Consider the following 21,943-nt stretch of genomic DNA (forward strand, 5'->3'; position numbering starts at 1 on the left):
AAACCATTTGTCACCTTCCACTTAGCACAAAATCTGAAGTGACCAACACTTTATTCATTGTTATGTTCCACAAAAATCTTGTCCCCTTTCAAAAAGGTCAGTCAGTTCTAACTAGGCATGTAGCAAAAGATAAAAGCTTTGTGTCTATCATTTCTCTCCTTGTTTTCCTAGTCAGGGTTTCTTAACCAACACAAGAAAGGAACGAGGAAGTAGGTGTGACAGAAGGTGTTGCTGCATGAGCAAAGGTCTATCTAATCCTACACAGCCCCTGACCTCCCCACCACCCAATCAATCTCAGATCCCCATAGTTTCCTCTCCACCCACATCCAAAAAGTTTCTCCCCTATTTTTTCATTTCCTAGCCTTCTGGGAGAAGTCACCTGACAGTAACAGATAAAACCACAACCCCATAGAATGCATCAAGCAAACTGAGAAACATCTGATTCTATACAGGTTTGCAGCCAGACCTCGCCAAAACGCTCTCATAAACACGCCTCCAGTCTCAGAGAGCCAGAAAAGGTGCTTGTTTTGTGTACGAATAATTATTTCCCCTATCGAACAAACAAATAAACAAAACAAAACACAAAGGCCATGTTGTTCAAGCAAACCTACATGCAGTCCCCACTCCACAGAGAGGAAGAATCAGGCTCAGTTCTCTAGAAACCAGAAAAACATGAACAATCCTAACGGTTATCATCTGTGAAAGAGGAGAGCTGTGGGACCAACTGGGTTCTAGTCTCACTCCCTTACCCAAACCTCTGCCCACTCCACCACCATGTGAGGAATTTGTTGCTGGAGGAAGAGAATGAACATCAGAGTTTGTATGGATTTGGATCCTAAATTCCCCATCACGTTAGACTTCAACTGCGTACCTTAAGCTAAGCTAGAGTTGTCACATATTTAAGTAGTTTCTGTCTATCTGTATAATGGAGGAAAGCATTGCGTAAATTGTTATAGATTATAAACAACTATATATGTAATCAGGCCACTGATTTACAAGTCTATTCAAAAACCCTAGTATTTTCATAATATATTCTCATTTCAACCACATAGCTCTTGCTTCTAGAACATTAAGGACCTAAAGAGCGTTAAGAACCTAATGTGTCTGGCACATAAAGTACATTGACAGATCTTTTATTTCACAGATTAGGAAACTAAAGTCAGAGATTAAAATTATGTCCCCACATTCAAGAAGTGGAAAGTCACATAACCAGGCTTCTTTCCACTAAACCACTTGGCATACCCAGGAAAAACTAAATGACACATTGCTTACTTGGTTTCTCAAACAAAAGTAGATTCACGTGGTACAACCTCTTTAAAAACAGTTTGACAATTCTTTTAAAAATTATACATGTACCTAACATATATTTCAAACGTTTCATTCCCAGTTGAGCCAAAAGAAATGAAAGAATGTGTCTATGTATCTGTACAGACATGTACACAAATGTCCATAGCACCTTACTTGTAACAGGCAAAACCTGTGCAGTTCACTGTATGTTAACAAACCGATTTAAATAAAAATTCATGCACATACTTGATATTCGTTAGTATTTCTTTCTCAAGTATTTTTCGACCAAGTAGAAAGCCACTCTTCACTTTTACTTTATAGTAGATGTTATGAAAACTTAACACAGCTCCTTTAGTAAATGACTTCGGGTCATTGGACGGCATCCCGGTGAGGCCATTGGTGTTTCTTTGTGACACTGGGATAAAAACTTGGTCATTACTGGAAGACATCTGGAGAGTTTCCGCGTTTCTGCAGAGGAAAAGCAAAAGTGAGTTGATAGCCCAAATAAATGAGATTGTAAACACTAGGTAACAGAACACTTAAAACCAGTCCTTTTGGGTACAAACTTCCAGTTATAAAATACATTAAGTCCTGGATATGCAATGTACAGCATGTTAACTATAGTTAACACTGTACTATATATTTAAAAGTTGCTAAAAGTTGATCTTAACAGTTCTCATCATAAGAACAGAAAAACTAGTAACTGTGGTATGGGGACAGAGTCCCAGAGAGCAGTTTCCAGGCTTTCAGCCTCACGTGGAAACGTGCTGGCTCGGATAGTAGACAGCCATCAGCTATGACTGGTTGGCCATCAGCTGTAACCAGTGAGCCAATTAGCCACTGATATAACTGCCATGATTTCATTGGTTGGTTGGTTAGTTGGTTGGCAGGCAGAGAAGTGGACGGCGGATTGCAGATCGTGTGGATGCTACTTCTGTGTCTCTCCCTGCCGCCAGAGAGAATATAGCAGTGTGACTCCCCTATCAATGACCCCGTTGGTGTTTCTTTTTGGCCTCACCATATCCTGTGTTCTTATGTGGGGAGCCGGACCAGAGACCCCACATGACACCCCACATGACAAATGGTGCAGTGTGCAGGGTGTGGTGCTGGCTAAAACTCTCCGAAGTATGGTGGAGCAGTTTGTGCGTATGAACACTCAGCTTCAGGAGGCCGGCGAGGAGCAGTGCCGGGAACGGGAGTTCTGGTCTGCCTGGGAGACTCGAGCCTCCAGATGGCACAACTCCCTCTTGGCCATAGAAGGCGTCGCCTTCCTTTTGGTAACCTGCTGCTGCTGTAGGCTCCGAGGGTTGTAGACGTCTTGCACTGAGGCCTCCACCCAATCGGACACCTGGCATGGTGAGCAGGATTCCGGCCAGGTAGGAATGGTGTCTGACTCTGGGCAGGAGGACAGGTGGCCCCCACACAGTGTATGGTACCCGATAGACACTGTTCTCAGGAGCTGGACCCCCGAGGAGGGATGGGAGGACATGGATGGCTCTCCAGCCAGCCTGGAGAGGGCCCTGCAGGTTCTAGCTGAGCGGTTGCCAGAGGAGGCGAAGGGTACAGCCAGCCATGTGGGCTGGATGTTCCTCACTGCGTTGTGTCGTAGCCTGGGAGACACACTTAATGAAATAGCTCAGGTGTAGGACCAGCAGCCCCAGAGGGAGGCATTGGAAGCTTGGGTCTGCCTTTTAGAGTATGAGCCCTACAGAAACTCTGAAGCAGAGGAGTATGATGCGAGTGGAGACAATGTAGCTCCCAATCCTGAAGCCCGGCCTATTATGAAGCAAAAGGTAAAGCATGAACAACCTTTGGGCCCCGGGGTTGTTGCTGCTGATAACCCAGCTGTGACTGAGTTCACAACCTACACCCGTTACACTCCCACTGAGTTGCAGGAGCTGGGGAGGCAGTGCCGACAGCGCCCTGGAGAGCCAGTCTCGGCTTTGCTACTACACTTATGGGATGAGAGGGGAGACAGCATTCTCTGCTCCCTACGCAAAATGGAAAAGCTAGCCTTCATGATGTGATTGGGCATCCGTCTCTGCGACAAAGGTTACAGAACTGCCATAGGTTGGCCCAAGACCAGGGCAACCACATTCTAATGGAGTGGGTCACTGCTGCAGTACGCACACTATAGGGAGAGGCTGGCGAACTGCCAGACTCTGAGTCAATGGCAGTCATATACGGAACTTACTCAAATCATCCGTGAAATGGGTATGAGACATGCTATGTTCAACCCTAATATGCGGGGGCTGGATGATGAGCTTTTTACAGCCAGCATGAGAGATCTGGTTTTGGATACTGCACCTGCAAGTGCTTTTGGATCCTTGGTTGCCATTCTTACACCCTATGTGGGGCGGATTACCACCGCCATGGCCACCCTGGGGGATGTGAAAAGACGGCGGCAAAGTAAGTTAAGACAGGAGGTCCGAGAAGTCGAGACCTGGAAGCCCAAAAGTAAGGAGGCAAGGTCGCGGGCCTCAGAGAGTAACACACATGCAGATGTGGCGTGATCTCGTGGCAGCAGGGGTTGATCGGGAAAAAATAGACTGCCAACTCAATGCACTCTTGTTGGAACTTTGAAAACAGCTGCGTCTGGAACAGCAATTCCAGCGAAGCCTAAAGAAGAAGTCTGGGAAAGCACAACATGTGTCCCTCCAGGACTTCATGCGGCTGCTTGAAGCCGATTCCTTTCAGCTTGATTAGGGGTGGGGCCAACGTACCCGGTCAGAGGGGAAGAACAGGGACCGGAGGCCCCACGTGAAACTGTCCATACATTGGTCCCCTTCTAATGTGCAGAGGGTTTTGGCCCTAGTGGACACTGGTGCAGACTGCAGTCTTGTTTATGAGAACCCAGAACTCTTCCCCGGACCAGCAATCTGCATTGATGGCTATGGGGGAAAGACTGTGACTGTGAAAGCCATTTCCTTACCACTGGGTATAGGAAGGCTTCCCCCTCGTACCTACAAGGTGTATGTCTCCCCCAATCCAGAATATATTCTAGGAGTGGACGTGTTACAGATGTCGGTAGGAGAGTTCCGTCTCCAGATCCGCGTGGTGAAAGCCGTGACGTGTGGGCATGCTCACCACTCTCCTCAAGTGTTTCCACAACCCAGGCGCGTGGGGACAGTGCGACAGTACCACCTGCCAGGAGGACAGGAGGAGACTGGTCGTACAATTTTGGAGCTGGAGAAGGCACATATTGTGAGGCCAACGCACAGTACCTTTAACTCCCCAATATAGCCTGTCAAGAAGCCAGATGGGACCTGGCGAATGACTATAGACTATAGGGAGTTAAATAAGGTGACATCCCCCTTGCACGCTGCAGTACCTCCAATACACGATTTGATGGATCGTCTGACTGTCCGCCTGGGAACGTGTCACTATGTAGTGGACTTGGCCAATGCTTTTTTCTCCATTGACATTGCACCCAAGTGTCAAGAGCTGTTTGCTTTTACTTGGGATGGGCGGCAGTGGACTTTTCAAGTCCTTCCGCAAGGATACTTGCACAGCCGCACTGTCTGCCACGGGCTCGTAGCCCAGGACTTGGCACAGTGGGATAACCTGTGGCCTTGTTTCATTGTATCGATGATATTTTACTAACATCTGATTCTCTTTCAGATTTAGAGCAAGCAGTTCTCTCTTCTCCGCCACCTGAAGTCAAGTGGCTGGGTGGTGAATGAGGAAAAGGTCCAAGGCCCTGGCTTATCCATCAAGTTTTTAGTTGGTTGGGTAAGACAAAGGTCATACCTGAGGTGATTACTGACAAAATATAAGTCTTTCTCCGACCAACCAAGGTCTGCCAACTGCAGATGTATTTGGGTCTGCTAGGGTATTGGCGGGCATTTGTACCCCATTCAGCACAAATAGAAAGGCGTTTGTATAACATGATAAAAAAGGGGGCCTCATAGGATTGGACAGAGGCAAGGCTTTGTTGCCACAAAACGGGCAATGCAGCAGGCACACTGCAAATAGTAGACCCTGGTCACCCGATTGAACTTGATGTTCACGTGAGCCAAGAAGGGTTCGGTTGGGGACTCTGGCAACGGCAGGAGCGTCTCCGGTCACCAGTGTGATTTTGGTCCCATTTGTGCAAAGTAGCGGAAGTCTGCTACTCTCTAATAAACAGCTGGCTGCTCTGTATGCAGCCCTAGTGGCCACAGAGGCCATCACAGGGATGCACGGATATTGGTTCGAACAACCTATCCTGTCCAGGGGTGGGTTCGTACATGGACTCAGGGACCCAAAATGGGGATGGTACAGACCACCACCCTCGCCAAATGGGGTGCCTACTTGGAGAAATGTAGCACCCTTAGTTCAAGCCCTTTGAGCACAGAGCTACAACAGGTCCTGGGGCCTGTGGAGCTTGTAGTCCAGGCTGAGCCAAGCGCTCAGCCTAGAGGGGAGGACTTGGAGCCCTCGCCCTACAGAGAAGGACAGCCCCCAGTACCTGAGGATGCCTGGTATACTGATGGTTCTAGCCAAGGAGCTGCAGCCGTTTGGACGGCTATGGGTGTGCAGCCCAAAAGAGACATCATTTCGTTTGATACTGGGACGGGCCAGAGTAGCCAGTGGGCTGAGCTACGGGCTGTGTGGATGATAATCAGCCACGAGCCTGGGCCCCTAGTTATTTGTACTGACAGCTGGACAGTGTTCTGGGGCCTAACGCTGTGGCCCCCTAGGTGGAAACACCAAAACTGGTTGGTAGAACACCATCCACTGTGGGGTCAAGCCATGTGGCAGGACCTCTGGGACCTACGGCAGAGAAAGGAGGTGACCCTAATGCATGTCACAGGTCACTCCCCTTTAGTGTCCCCAGGTAATGATGAAGCAGATGCCCCAACACGGGTCTGACGGTTAGAACGGGCCCCTGCCACTGATGTGGCCCATTGGCTGCATAGGAAATTGCAGCACTCTGGAAGCCGAACCATATGGCAGGTGAGCAGATGCTGAGGTCTGCCTTTGAAATGGCAGGAGGTAGCAGATGCCTGCTATGACTGTGTCGTCTGTGCCCAGGACAGCCCCCAATGGCGGAGGCTCCCCTGGGAGACACAGCAGATTACGCGAGGGAGGGTGCCCCTCACTCGCTGGCAAGTGGATTACATTGGACCCCTACCTAAGGCCCACAATGCAATGGATGCGTTCACAGCAGGGGACACTGCTACGCGGTTGATGTTTGCTTGGTCGTGTCCGGCTGTGAATCAGCAGCATACAGTGGTCGCTCTTACACGACTCTGTGCCCTTTATAGGTGCCCCCAAGTCATTGAAAGTGACAGGGGTACCCATTTTACAGGTCAAGAAGTGCAGCGCTGGGCTGCCAGGATGGACATACAATGGTTGTTTCATATCCCGTACAATCCACAAGCAGCTGGCATGATTGAACACTACAACAGCCTTTTGAAGCAAGGCCTCTGGGTGTCAAAACACTCTCCCACAATGCACTACTGGGCCTCACTTCTATGGGACGTCTTGAGAATCCTGAATGAGAGACCACGGAAGGGATGGCCCGCACCAGTAGAAGCTTTGCTACATCTAACGGCTGCTCCCATTCAGTTACAGGTTGCCACAAGTGAGACTCTCTTAAAGCCAGGCTACAGCAGAAATGGAAACATTTTGCTGCCAGCACCCACATGCTTGAAAGCAGGGGAATGGCAGCAATGGACTTGACCCTGGCAGGTCAAAAGCCCCCATTATTGGTGGTTGGGCCTGATAGCCCTGTGGGGGGCTGGTTTGACCCATGATTTGCAAGTGACACCAGGGGTAGTGGCCGAGTGGCCACTTCAAGTGACTATGGTATATGGGGGTCCCAACGCTGGGACGATTTTGCGGGGAACCTATGTGCTCTTGCTGGGCCTATTATGGGGTCCCCTGTTCGATGTTCAAAGTACACAAGGGATCACAAGCACTGCCATAAAATCTGGTACCACAATCTGGGAAAGGTGCCAGTAGCAGTGACCCTCCTTTCCCAGGACAAAAAGCTGGCATGTATCCTCCCAGATGGAAGGGATTTGTCATTGTTGGTTCCTAAGACTGCTATTTCTTTCCACCTGTAGGTTCCTATAGGCTAATACGGCACAGGGCCCCTCGTGGAAGATGCTTGTCATGTAGATTGTCAGGCAAGACCCTGAAGGGGTGAGTGTGGGGCAGAGTCCCAGAGAGCAGTTTCCAGGCTCTCAGCCTCATGTGGAAAGGTGCTGGCTCAGTTATTAGATGGCCATCAATTGTGGCTGGGTGGCCATCAGCTTTTACCGGTTAGCCATTAGCCACTAATATAACTGCTGTGGCTACGCTAGGGGGTTGGTTGGCAGAGAAGCAGACACAGTTGCGGATCATGTGGAGCCTGCTTCCTGTATCTCCAACCCAGCCGCCAGCAAGACTATCGTGGTATAAACCCCTTATCCATGGCTCTGAGGGTGTTCCTTTTTGGCCTCGCCATATCCTGGGTTCTTGAGTGGGGAACGGGACCAGAGACCTCGCATGACACTATTAAACTACTCTTTCACCACTTTAAATAATAATAATAATAATAATAATAATAATAATGTAAAAACCTCATTCTCATTTTTATTGATCACGTTTTGGATATAGTAGATTCAATAAGATATATTATTAACAATTTAAAAAACCACCCACTTTAAACTGCACTACAATAAATAACTCCATTTGCAAGGAACAGCCCATATCCCTGGGATAAGAACAACTTTGAAACCCATATTCGGGAGGCAGACAAAATTCTAAATATACAACTCCAATTAGATGTCAATTAAATATCTAATAAGTAAATAGGGAGAGTTTGAAAATTCCTCAAAATTCATGAAGCAGGAAACAGACATGTAGGAGTTAAATTTGGCTAACCTGAAAGCATAGTATGTGACATGACTCAAGATCAGGGACAGACTACGTGACCACCATCACCCCGTTTTTGGTTTTCATTATTTCTGTTTTAATTTTTCAGTTTATGACACAATTATTACAAATATGGGCTTATTAGCCACACAATCAGGGACAGGAGACATATCTCTGAATGTATCGCTCGAGCCTCATATCACTGGTTGTTATGCTTCTTCAATCAGCTAAGAAGATAAACTCCAAAATTATTTGAGATGACACGATCATTTCCTTAACAGAAGGACATATTTAAATTCCAGGAAGATTTAGAATTAAGTATAAAAATGATTCAGAAAATCAAATCAGTAGTTAAGCAGTTAAACAATTTAAAACACAATTGAGTATTAAGGTTACCAGAGGGGAAGGAAAGCAGGGGTGAGGGATAGGTAGAAAACGGTAAAGGAGGTCAAATATGTGGGAATGGAATAAGTCTTGACTTTGGGTGGTGAACATACACTGCAATGTATCAATGATGTATTATAGAATTGTACACTTGAAACATATATAATCTTATTAACCAATGTCATCCTAATAAATTTAATAAAACTTAAAAAAAATAGCTGAGTATTAAATTTATAAATGAAGTTTAAAATGTTTCATGAAGGCGGTTACAAAAAGCCCCTTTAAAAGATTTAAATACAGTAGGAATTAAGGTGAATGTAACAGCTTGTGAATAGGTTTGAAATGTGAAACTTCAAGAAATCTAGCTTTAATTTTTAAAATCAAAGTAATCTATGAAGAACTTTCTCTCTGTCTATGATGGAGCAGCTGTTCCAAACCAATCACCCTCCTAAGAACAACTACAACAGTAAACAAAATATAAGAAGCAACAGTTTAAAGAGTTCTCTTTGATGAGCGCAACAAAAGCAGCCAGGACTTAAGGAGCCAAAATCCTGAAAGGAGGAAACAACACAGGGAAACCCAGCATTCTGTGCCCTTTTCTATACAGTAAAATTGCACACACAGGGCAAAACTCAGAAAGAACACAGGTAGAAAGAAGCTGCTAGAGGATAAAAACAGCTGAGGAAATATTTCAGCAGTCTCTCAGGGCTAGGGAGACAAAATTTGAAGTTGCAAGCCTACCAAAGAGGAGGGACCCTAGAAACCCAAGCTTCTGAGATCCCAGAAGGTCTATGCCCTGGTAATATGGGCAACCCAGGAATAGACCAGCCTCTACTGAATCAGAGTGATCCACTTAAACTTTATTTGTCAACTAGGAGTTAAATCCACTCTCAAAAAAATGTATAATCAAATTTTCAATCAACATTACCAGGTGTTTCAGAAAATATGACCTAATGTTCCAAAAACAAGAAAAGAGAAATAGACCCACAGGTAATACACACTGGAGTCATCAGATTTTGACTGCTTGATGTACTATTTAAGAAAGGAAATGAAAAGATAACTATTACCAAAGGACCAAAATCTATATTTTAAGAAAAAGAGTAGATGAGTTTAAACAGCAGTTTAGAGGCAGATTAGTAGTAGACTGGTATGTAGAAAACATCCAGATTGAAGCATGGTTGAAAATATCACTATGGAAAAGAAAAAGAAATTCCAGACTGAAAGGGATGAAGTCTACTTTTCAAAAAATCTAAGAAACACATGGAATGTGATGTAAAAGGTCTGGCATTCATGTAACTGAAGACCTAAAAAGGACGTATGGGGTAAAGAGCAAAATCAATATTTGAAAAAATACTAGCCAAGCATTATCCAAAACTGATGAAGGTATCATGCCACGTACAGAAGAAGTGTTAGGAACACCAAAGCAGGTTAAATACAAGAAAACCACACCTGGCCATATCATAGTAAACTGCCAAAAACAAAAGTAATCTCTGAGTAATTATTTCTGTACCCAAAAACACACTATTGAATGTTGGAAACTGGAAAGTAGGAAACTACTTAAGGATTATTACCCCGGAAATTATAGGTAAATAGCTTGCTTTTAATCTGGCCACACAATGAATGGTAGAAGTGCTCTATTCTCTTAAAAACCCTATTCTCTTATAGCAGTTGCAGAGAAGGCACAAGTAATCCCTGGACCTTACATCCTGACTTTACAAACTTCTTAAGCCATCGTGTGAGGTCAAAATATGCCAGTTCCAAAATCTACACTGGCTTCTCCTGCTGCCATGTCCATTTGATGCTCAGCCACTGTGGACTCACAACACTCATTATGAGAATCCATTAACATCCTGCATGAAATGTAAACAGGCCATTGACTCAAGATGGAAATTCGTAAGAGATTTTTGGGAGATTTTATGCTAATGAAAGGCACCAACTGGAACACAAGTGCCCCGGAAAAGTCATCCATGCCCATACAAGACACAGGCCTCAAACTTATAGTAAATACAACACACTTTTAGAAGTGGCTGCAAACAAAGAGCCTGCCTTCATGGTATAGGATTTGGTGTGTAATTCACATGGCTGCTTGGTTCCTCACTAGGACCCTAACAATCTCCCTCAGACACAGCAGGGTCTCTGCAATTCACAAGTTATGCATCAAACAACCAGATGGGTACAACCAAGGCACACCGTCCAGCTGAAGCGCTTTCTACCAACAAACAAACTGAAAATGTCTAACACCAACATGGAACAAAGCGTAACTCTAAGCTGAAAGGCAAAAATACATAATAATAATTACAAAATACAGGAATACAACACCCCAGCCCCATATTAGCCCCCAAGTCCTGCACCTCTAATTAATACAGCAATACTGGTCACACATAGATGGTCACTAAAAGCAACTGCTCCACGTAAACTTGAATCTTTCCCTATGGGCAGAAGCTTTCTGGGCAGATGTGTTGTGCTCTTCTCTGTACATGAAATAACCTAACTCACATAACAAAAATCAGCTTCCCACCTTTTTGGCGCTTCCCTGCTTCCAGGGGACCTGCTGGTCCTACTTGGCTTTTTACCACCTTCCGTGTCCTACACCCACGATAAAGACTTCAAGTCCTTACATAAGAGAGGCATCCCCATGCTTCCCAACTCACCTGAACCAGCCTGCTCTGTTACCTGGCCTGATTATATCCCTTAGGCAGGTGGGAAAGGCCTTCAAACAGGATCAAAGGTCTTGCAGTTAATGATATTCTTTTTCCCTTACCAGCTGTGCTTTTCTGGTGGTCTACCTATGTCACCTTTCCTCCTCTCTTGTTGCCTTCCAACTAGTGATGCCACATTTTTTACTTTTTGACAGTTTGAACAGTTTTCTTCAATAGATGCTGCTATACTCGTATGTTATAAGAATGATAACCTGAATTTAAAATGCCATTTGCCTCTATTGTACTTTTTACCATACTCTCAATATGACAATCTATTGTAAATGGAGTGCATTATACCATGAAAAGTGCACACAGGTAAGAAAAGTACCCAGGTCGATTCTAAAGTCCTCAGCCAGACACCTGCCCACAGTGGAACTATTACACAGGCTGGTAGAAGCCCAGGCCTTCCTCTTACATGGTTTTCCGAGTGATGAAACTAGGAAATGGACAGTTGTATGCCCTCTGCCTCTAAGCCAAAAGGACCTGCTGTGTAAGCACACGTGACCTTCAACTGAGGCTAAGACAACGAGATTACAATCCTGACAAAGAGATAGGGTTCTCAGGTGATTGCTATAAACATGATGGCACAAAAATACAAGGAGGATACTATTAAATATTGTTAGGGAAAAAATGCCAAAATCTAAAATCTAACTTCCATAAATTAACCCTTGCATTTAAAAGTCCTGTATCAGGTCTTCCAGACAGAAAATCAATATGGAACAACGGCCTTAAATGATACATTACACCAGTTGGATTTAATCGATATTTTAGAGCATTTCACCATAAACTGCAGGATACACTTTCTTCTCAAGCGCACGTGGAACATTTTCCAAGACAGACCACATGTTAGGCCACAAAACAAGTCTTGATAAAGTCAAGAAAATTGAAACCATACCTATTGTCTTCTCTGACCACAGTGCTATGAAATTAGAAATCAACTATAGGAAAAAAACTGAAAGACACACAGATACATGGAGGCTGAATAACATCTTATTAAATAATGAATGGGTCAACAATGAGATCAAGGAAGAAATCAAAAGATATCTCGAGACAAATGAAAATGAAAACACGATGACCCAAAATCTATGGGATGCAGTGAAAGCAGTCCTAAGAAGGAAATTTATAGCAATGCAGGCCTACCTAAAGAAACAAGAAAATTCACTAATCACACTTTATCCTTACACTTAAGGGATATGGAAAAAGAACAGCAAACTGAGCACCAAGGGAGTACAAGGAAGGATATAATAAAATCAGAGTGGAAATAAATAAAATAGAGACCAAAAAAAACAATACAAAAGATCAATGACTGCAAGAGCTGGTTTTTAGAGAAGATAAACAAAACCGACACACCTTTAGCCAGACCATTAAAAAAAAGAGAGAGAGGACCCAAATTAATAAAATCAGAAATGAAAGAGGACAGTGACAACAGACACCACAGAAATACAAAAATTTTAAGCAATTACTATGAGCAACTATATGCCAACAAATTAGACAATCTGGAAGAAATGGACAATTTTCTAGAAGTACACAACCTTCCAAGGCTAACTCAAGAAGAAACGGAAAATCTGAATAGACTGATTACTACCAGGGAAATTGAATCAGTAATCAACAAGCTCCCAAAAACCAAAAGCCCTGGACCAGATGTCTTTACAGGTGAATTTTACAAAACATTCAAAAAAGAATTATCACCTATTCTCCTCAAATGATTCCAAAAAATCCAGACCCCAAACACTTTTTATGAGGCCACTATCACCCTGATCCAAAAATCAGACAAAGACATTACAAAAAAAGAAAACTACAGGCCGATATCCCTAATGAACATAGATGTAAAAATCCTCAACAAAATATTAGCGAACAGAATTCAACAATACATTAAAAAGATCATACACCATGATCAAGTGGGATTCATTCCTGGTATGCAAAGGTGGTTCAACATCCACAAATCAATTGATGTGATACACCATATTAACAAAATGAAAAATAAAAACCATATGATCATATCAATAGATGCAGAAAAAGCATTTGACAGAATCCAGCACCCATTTATGATAAAAACCCTTAAGAAAATGGGAATAGAGGAACCGTATCTCAACATAATAAAGGCCAGATATGATAAACCCACAGCTAACATCATACTCAATAGGGAAAAGCTAAATCCATTCCCCTTAAGATCAGGAGCAAGGCAAGTTTGCCCATTTTCTCCACTTCTATTCAACACAGTTCTGGAAGTTCTAGCTACAGCAATCAGACAAGAAAGAAAAATAAAAGGCACCCAAATTGGTAAGGAGGAAGTAAAATTCTCATTATATGCAGATGACATGATACTATATATAGAGAACCCTAAAGACTCCACCAAAAAGCTATTAGAACTGATAAATGAATTTAGTAAAGTAGCAGGATACAAAATTAATATTCAGAAATCAGTTGCATTTGCATATACCAATAATAAAATATCAGAAGTACAAATTAAGAAATCAATCCCATTTACAATTGCTTCAAAGACTATAAAATACCTGGGAATAAATTTAACCAAAGAAGTAAAGGATCTGTACTCAGAAAATTATATGACACTGAAGAGAGAAATTAAAGACAAATAGATGGAAACACATACCATGCTCATGGATAGGAAGAATTAATATCGTTAAAATGTCCATACTGTCTAAGGCAATATACAGATTCAACATAATTCCTATCAAACTACCAAGGACATTTTTCACAGAAATAGAACATATAATCCTAAAATTTATATGGAACCATAAAAGACCCCAGATAGCCTCGGCAATCTTGAGAAATAAGAACAAAGTGGGAGGCATAACAATACCTGACATCAAATTATACTACAAGGCTACAGTAATCAAAATAGCATGGTACTGGCATAAAAACAGACACATAGATCGACGGAACAGAATAGAGAGCCCAGAAATAAATCCATGCCTATCTGGTCATTTAATCTATGACAACGGAAGCAAGAATTTACGGTGGGGTAAAGACAGTCTATTCAATAAATGGTGCTGGGGGGGCTGGCCCGGTGGCTCAGGTAGTTGGAGCTCCATGCTCCTAACTCCGAAGGCTGCCGGTTCGATTCCCACATGGGCCAGTGGGCTCTCAACCACAAGGTTGCTGGTTCAACTCCTTGAGTCCTGCAAGGGATGGTGGGCTCTGGCCCCTGCAACTAAGATTGAACACAGCACCTTGAGCTGAGCTGCCACTGAGCTCCCAGATGGCTCAGTTGGTTGGAGTGCGTCCTCTCAACCACAAGGTTGCCAGTTTGACTCCTGCAAGGGATGGTGGGCTGCGCCCCCTGCAACTAGCAACAGCAACTGGACCTGGAGCTGAGCTGCGCCCTCTACAACTAAGGCTGAAAGGACAACAACTTGAAGCTGAACAGCACCCTCCACAACTAAGATTGAAAGGACAACAACTTGACTTGGAAAAAAGTCCTGGAAGTACACGCTGTTCCCCAATAAAAAAAAAAAAAAAAAAAAAAAAAAAAAAGAAGCTGGACCACCGCCTTACACCATATACAAGAATAAATTCAAAGTGGATTAAAGACTTTAATGTGAGATCTGAACCATAAAACTCCTAGAAGAAAATATAAGAAGAAACTTTACAGACATTACCTGGAGTAAGATTTTTACTGATATATCCCCTTGGGCAAGAGAAGTAAGAGAAAAAACAAACGTGTGGGATTACATCAAACTAAAAAGTTTTTTCACAGCAAAGGAAACCATCAATAAAACAAAAAGGTATCCTACTGAATGGGAGAAGATATTTGCCAATGATATATCCGATAAGGGGATAATATCTAAAATTTATAAAAAGAACTCACTCAAGTCAACTCCAAAAACACAAACAACCCAATTAAAAACTGGGCAGAGGACATAAAGAGACATTTTTCTAAAAAGGACATACAGATGGCAAACAGACATATGAAAAAATGCTCAACCTCATTAATCATTAGAGAAATGCAAATAAAAACCACAATGAGATACCACCTCACCCCAGTCAAAATGGCTATCATCAATAAATCAACAAACAACAAGTGCTGGCGCGGATGTGGAGAAAAGGGAACCCTTGTGCATTGTTGGTGGGATTGCAGATTGGTGCAGCCACTATGGAAAACAGTATGGAGGTATCTCAAAAATCTGAAAATGGAACTACCCTATGATCCAGTAATTCCACTCCTAGGTATCTATCCGGAGAAATCCAAAACTCTAATTCAAAAATCTTTATGCACTCCTATGTTTATTGCAGCACTATACACAATAGCCAAGACATGGAAACAACAGAAATGCCCATCGGTAGATGACTGGATTAAGAAACTGTGGTACATTTATACAATGGAGTATTACGCAACCATAAAGAAGAAAGAAATCTCACCATTTGCATCAATATGGATGGACCTAGAGAACATTATGTTAAGTGAAATAAGTCAGACAGAGAAAGACAAACACCACATGGTCCCACTCATATGTGGAATCTAAAGAAAAGAATAAATGAATGAACTAATCAGAAACAGTCTCAGAGACATAGAGGAAAACTGAGGGTTGCTAGATGGAAGGGGGAGGTGGGGGTAAGGGGGTAGGTGAGGGGATTAGAAAGCACAATCGGTAACCACAAGATGGCCACGGGGATATGAAAGTTAATTTGGGGAGTGTAATCAATAATGTTGTAAAGATTTTGTAAGGTATCAAATGGACACTTGTTTTAGTAGGGAGACCACCTCAGGGATGATGTAGATGCCTGATCACTGCACTGTACTCCTGAAGCTGAAGCTGAACAATAATGAATGTCAACTATAATTTTATATATATACAGTTACAAGAAGTGGAGTACAGCATTAGGAATAGAGACAGTGGAAATGTAATGGCTGCATGCGATATCAGAGGGATAGTAGATGGGGGAAGGGAGTAATCACTGTGTGAAGGATACAAATGATAAATATCTAACAAATATCTAACAAATTATAAATATCTAACAAAAAAAATAGGGCCGCCCGGTGGCTCAAGCAGTTCAAGTGCTGTGCTCCTAATGCCAAAGGACGCCAGATGGATTCTCACATGGGCCAGTGACCTGCACCCTCCACAACTAGAATGAAGTCAATGAGCTGAAGCTCAGCTCCCAGGTGGCCAGATGGCTCAGTTGGTTGGAGCGTGGGCTCTCAACCACAGGGTTGCCGGTTCGACTCCCACAAGGGAAGGTGGGCTGCGCCCCCTGCAACTAACAACGGTAATTGGACCTGGAGCTGAGCTGCGCCATTCACAAGTAAGATTGAAATGACAACAACTTGACTTGGAAAAGTCCTGGAAGTACATATTGTTCCCCAATAAAGGCCTATTCCCCATCTCCAATTAAAAAAAAAAAAGAAGAGAAGAGAGAAAGAATAAATATCATCTATAGTTCTGTGGTCACTTGCAGAAATAAAAACAATAATAAACATACATATACAATTGCAAACAAAAAAAAAATAAAAAGTCTTATATCAATTACTGGGTTTTCACGTTGCCTCTGATTTGACAGATCCGCCCTGAAGTGTCCAGGGTGGACAATGTATTCAAGTGCAAAGACTGCTCAGTAATGGAGAGTTGGAGTCAGACCACTGACGTCTTCAGGCCAACTGAGCAATCTGAGTGTGGCACTCTCGGCCCCCACAACACTGCAGCATGGTGATCTGGGGACCGTGGTACTGAGGACGAGGTCAGTCACACAGAGGAAGAGATTCCATCATAGGTGTGTACAGTCAGCGAGAAGACCCATTTAGGTTCATTAGTTTTTACTAAAAGATCTCAACCCTAACCTACAACCCAAGTAAGCAACACAGAATAAAACTTCCTGCTTGATATAATCATCAACTGTTGCCAAACTTCTATTAAAATTCTTGGCAGATAGAAATAGTGTTTGAAGAACAAGAGGTTCACCTATCCCACTAGAAAATCTAGATTTAACCCCAAAGGAGGCCCAAGCCATTAAACAGCAGCATGTGTGTGACCACAGGGTTTTAGCAAACAACGCATTTTTCATAACACTTACAGTAAGGAAAGTTACAACTACAGCAAGCAGTCCTAGGAAACGCACTATTGTACTTACTATCAGATGGGCACAAGGATGCTCTCCCACTGCCATGGTTCAGTCTCCTCTACATCCTTCTGTAACACAAGACATTTCCCTCAGAAGTAAATGCCAGGAAAAGCTTCTCTAAGGAAGCTGGTATGTTTTCTCCCTTTATCCTCATTGAACTGTGTAATTCATAGTTCCCTTTTTATTATGGCCAGAGGATGCAACTTCAATTTGTACAGAGTTCTCTGGTCGGTCCATGTTCATTCTAATGTGCTCCCACACAATAACTCTACTCTGGGTGGCACTTTATTTTCCATTAGTAATACTTATGTTCACCTCAACTGCTTCATGGATGCTTAATAAAACTAATGCAGAAACAGATTCTGGGTGTAAGTGTATTTTAATACCACTGTGATACAAAAGAATGTGTCCCCTAAGGGAGTTCTTGCTGAATGCTGAAGGCAACTACACTGAAGCTGCCTTTTTGGGATACTGATTTTAAGCTGTTTCTTAAGAAAGACTCAGAAAGATCTTTGACCCTTCACCTTAACTACCCCAAAGATTGGGATAGAAAAAAACCTGCTTCAGGAAGGAGGTCTTAGGATGCTAGCCTCAGTCTAATTTGAATTGAATATGGTAAATAAGAGGGCTTCAGCAGGGCCTGTTAGCTAGATACCCAGTGTCCCAGAGTTTCTGAGTAGCCTAGCAAGGATTTCCTACCAAGTGTGTTCTGCTCCTCAACTACCTGTAAATCCCCCATTCTCACTCCTGAAATCTAAGACCCTGTCCCCACCCCTTCTCCTTTGTCCGAAATTGTCATAAACCCAATGCTGCCTCACTGTCTTTGGATTTTAATGCTTATGTGAATTCCCCATGCACATGTATTAAAATTTTTATTTTCTCCTGTGAACATATTAGCCTCTCTATTAACATATTAGCCAGGCTAGAAGAACTTAGAAGGTGGGAGGAAAAGTATTAATTTTTTTTTAGCCCCCACAATGCCCAGGGTGTGGAGCAAAGATGGCCAATAAACATTTGTTACTATGAATGTATGTTTTTTTTCTGATAGTGCAATGAGCCTCAATATTTCCACCATTAAGCAAGAAAATAAAACTAGGCAACATTGCAAGTATATTCTTTAACTGTTTGCTAGATTTACAATCTAACCTTTTGGTCTTCTATTTTACTGTGTTGTTCTAACTTCTCTAATAATTAAGTTATCCACAGAAAAATTACCAAAGGGAGCTCAAGAACTCTTCAGCAAACCATCCAAAGTTGTGGACAAACTTTATGTCCTGACAATAAGAAAAAGAATAAATACAGTGGTTAATCCCTTTTAAAGTATTAATACTATTGTGGGACAGAGCCACGAGTGCAGTTTCCAACTCTGGGCCTCAAGTTGAAAGGTGCTGGCTCAGGTAGTAAATGGCCATCAATTGTGATTGGATGGCCATCAGCTGTGGCTAGTTGGCCGTCAGCTGTAACCAGTGAGCCATTGGCCACTAATGTAACTGCTATGGCTACGCTAGCAGAAAAATGGGGGGCTAGCAAGAAGATGGTGGCTGAGCTAGCAAGCGCGATTGCAGTTAGCACGGCAGATTACGGATCCTGTGGCTCCTGTGTCTCCAACCCAGCCACCAGCAAGAATATAGTGATATGACTCCCCTACGTATGGCTCCGTGGGTGTTCCTTTTTGGCCTCACCATATCCTGCGTTCTTATGTGGGGAACGGGATCAGAGACCTCGCATACCACCCCGCATGACACTAATGTTAACAAACTTTTCTCCCACCTTGTAGTAACTTCCATGCTCACTAAGTTTTCATTCATCCGGTATCAACTCTAATTTCACACATTTGGAGAAAAGCTATAGTTTGACCAAAGGGCCCTTAACACACACTAGCACACACAGAAACAGTTGCACCAAAGCATCGTTTTCTTAAAAAGCAGTCTGCATTTTCAGTTTGCATTTCATATTCACTTTCAAATGAAACCGGGAGGCACTAATTAAACCCTAGTCATCTCAACTGAACAGTTTTCTATATTCTACCAAATGTACACGCAATAACCACCCATCTTTCAAGCGACACACATCTCAAATAGCATTTACTCACTTGGCAATCCAAGGGCTGATCTCAGGGTCCGTGCGCTGAGAGGCAGAGCACTAATAATCATTTATATAAACGCTGAGATGAGTCCTCCAGACCTTCCGAACGTTCCCTAAGCAGCTCCTACTTGACAATGACATCAAGCATCTGACTGTGCTTTCTAAATCGTGCAGCTTTTCCAAAATCTTCCCGGTTCCTTCCTGTGTCTCCCCAATCTCTGTTGGACCGACCCGGACTCCTTCTCCCCTCCTGGGCTCAAAGGACTGGGTGCTTAACCACCCACTTAAGACTCAGCGGGCGCGCGGCAAAGCAGAGCTCGAGGGCGACCTTCGCTGACCGTCACCCACAGTCCCGCGGGCAGCCCTCCTCGTGAGCCCAACTCTTACACGCGCGGCTCACAGCCTGGGAAGGCGTCGTCCCGGGGTCGGTCGTGGTCGCGGTCAGGAGCGGCGGACTGCGAGCCCCGGCGGCCAGGAGGCGAGCGCAGGCAGCGCGGATGCGGGCTTCACATCCGACAGCTGCGGCTGCGGGCGGGGAGAGCGCAGGGCGAAGTCCCCACCCACGTGCCCGGCTCTCTCGGGATCCTTGCTGGTCAGAGGGCGAAAGGCGCGGCGCCTCCTGCCTGCTGCGTGTATCGTCAGGGCGGAGCCCACGACCCTTGTAGCACTGGTACCAAGTTCCGCACGGCATCTGGCAGCCACCTGCCCACTGGCAGGGAAACGAAGATGACTATCCCCGAGCACACAAGAACAGTCCCAAAACTTCTTCTCCAGGGCTATTCCGAAATGGACAGTTTGCTATTAGCCATGGTAATCACAGGACGCTACCCCTGCTGATCAATATCCCGTCTGTCCTTGATGGATTTGGTCACTAACGGTGTCCTGCACCGGGGGACCGCTGACGCCTTGGTTTTTTTCAGTTTAGAACGTTGCCCACCGAGAGCAAGTAGGCAGTCTTCTATTGACTGAGCTTCCCAGAAATTAGGTTCCCGCGCCTCATGGCCAATAAAATCAGGAACTAAATCGACAGGGAAGGAAGGGTGGAAAGAAAACTATTTGAATGAAAATATTACAGGAAACAGTTAATAGTATTTTTCCACACTCCTGTACTAAACACTTCTTTGCAAGACACTGATCATGTAGAAAGCCTGGAAAGTGTCCTGATTGAGGAAAAGGGTTGGTTATCAGGCTTTATGAGTGTGTCTGGCTATGCCAAAATTCACCAGCTTCATCTCCTCTCAGAAATTAGTACTTGCATCTATCTAGTTTCTGGTTTTTATTTACACAAAAATCATACCATCACTTAAGTTGTTTTAAGCAATACTAGGAATTACTGTTCATTCTTCACCCCATACAATAAAGTGTTTGCCAAAAGGCCTAGATAAGAAAATTAATTACGTGTAATTTTTAAAAATTAATTTCAGGTGCACAAAACAACGCAATGATTAGACATTTACACCCCTCACAAAGTGATAATCCCCCAATTATACCACCCCTGACATCGTAGGTAGCTATTACAATACCATTGACTGCATTCCCTATGCTGTGCTGTACATTCCATGACTATATAAATATATTTAATTATAGTTGACATTCAGTATTATATTAGTTCCAGGTGTACAGCACAGTGGTTAGGCATTGACATAACCTATGAAGTGATCCCCCCCAATAAGTCCAGTACCATCTGACACCCTACATTATCTTACATTATTGATTATATTCCCATACTGTATTTCACATCTCCATGACTATTTTGAGTACAAATAGTACGCAAAAAAAAAAGTACAAAACAATTTGTACTTTCTAATCCCTTCACCTTCTCCCCCCACCCCCAACCTGCCTCTCACCTAGCAACCATCAGTTTTTTCTCTGTATCTATGAGTCTATTTCTGTTTTGTTTGTTCATTTATTCTGTTCTTTAGATGCAAATATAAGTTGCTTACACGTAATTTTTTAGAATATTAAAAATGCTATTCTGTATATTTTTGAAGGATTTAAAAGTATATGTCTATGATGCACCCAAACACTTGGGTTAAATTGTTTTTGTGCATTAAATTTCTGAGTCAGTTTAAAGGACCTTAAAACCCGTATAAAAATGCATTTGTCATTTTAAACCAACGTTGGAAAAAATTCTTCAGAGCTGGCTCTAATAACTGCAACTGAAAAACACTCTAAGAATAAAACTTTATGGATATAATTAAAGATGAAAAATTTTCACCAAACTCTGAAGACAGTCCAAGAGGGGACTTATAAAAATGAAGAAAACACACATGAAATTGGTAAAAGGCACATTTTAAAAAAAACCCAGGATATTAAGTTGTCTATAGCATTCTGCAACTATGTAAAACAAACAAAAAAAAAAACCGATAACTTATACTTTGAAAAATAGCTGGCAATACAAGAAAATGTTTGTTTTTTGGGTAGTAACATTATAGTTCTCTTTTTTCTTCTATTTAGTGTAATTTTCCAAATTTGATACGATATACTGCAGGTATACAATTTTTTACATTAGAAACATGAATTTTGTTTAAAGGTAAAATTAATTGATAAAATGCCAGCGTTTG

At 43.0% G+C, this 21,943-nt stretch overlaps 1 protein-coding gene across 3 annotated transcripts in view; it reads right to left on the reverse strand.

Annotated features, from left to right (window-relative positions):
* ABCG2 (ATP binding cassette subfamily G member 2 (Junior blood group)) overlaps nucleotides 1-19,970 on the reverse strand; it is a 101,943-nt gene extending 81,973 nt beyond the window's left edge. For 2 of the 3 annotated variants that reach the window (XM_033106629.1, XM_033106631.1), the window contains exons 1-2: nucleotides 19,387-19,970; nucleotides 1,534-1,755 (exon numbers count right to left, since the gene is read on the reverse strand). In XM_033106629.1, the coding sequence (XP_032962520.1) occupies nucleotides 1,534-1,736 (203 nt within the window). In that variant the 5' untranslated portion in view covers nucleotides 1,737-1,755; nucleotides 19,387-19,970. The remainder of the gene's footprint in view (nucleotides 1-1,533; nucleotides 1,756-19,386) is intronic. The other variant, XM_033106630.1, reaches the window with a different exon arrangement.
* Nucleotides 19,971-21,943: the final 1,973 nt, after the last annotated feature.

Source organism: Rhinolophus ferrumequinum, chromosome 5 (assembly GCF_004115265.2).
Source record: "Rhinolophus ferrumequinum isolate MPI-CBG mRhiFer1 chromosome 5, mRhiFer1_v1.p, whole genome shotgun sequence".
NCBI lineage: Eukaryota > Metazoa > Chordata > Mammalia > Chiroptera > Rhinolophidae > Rhinolophus > Rhinolophus ferrumequinum.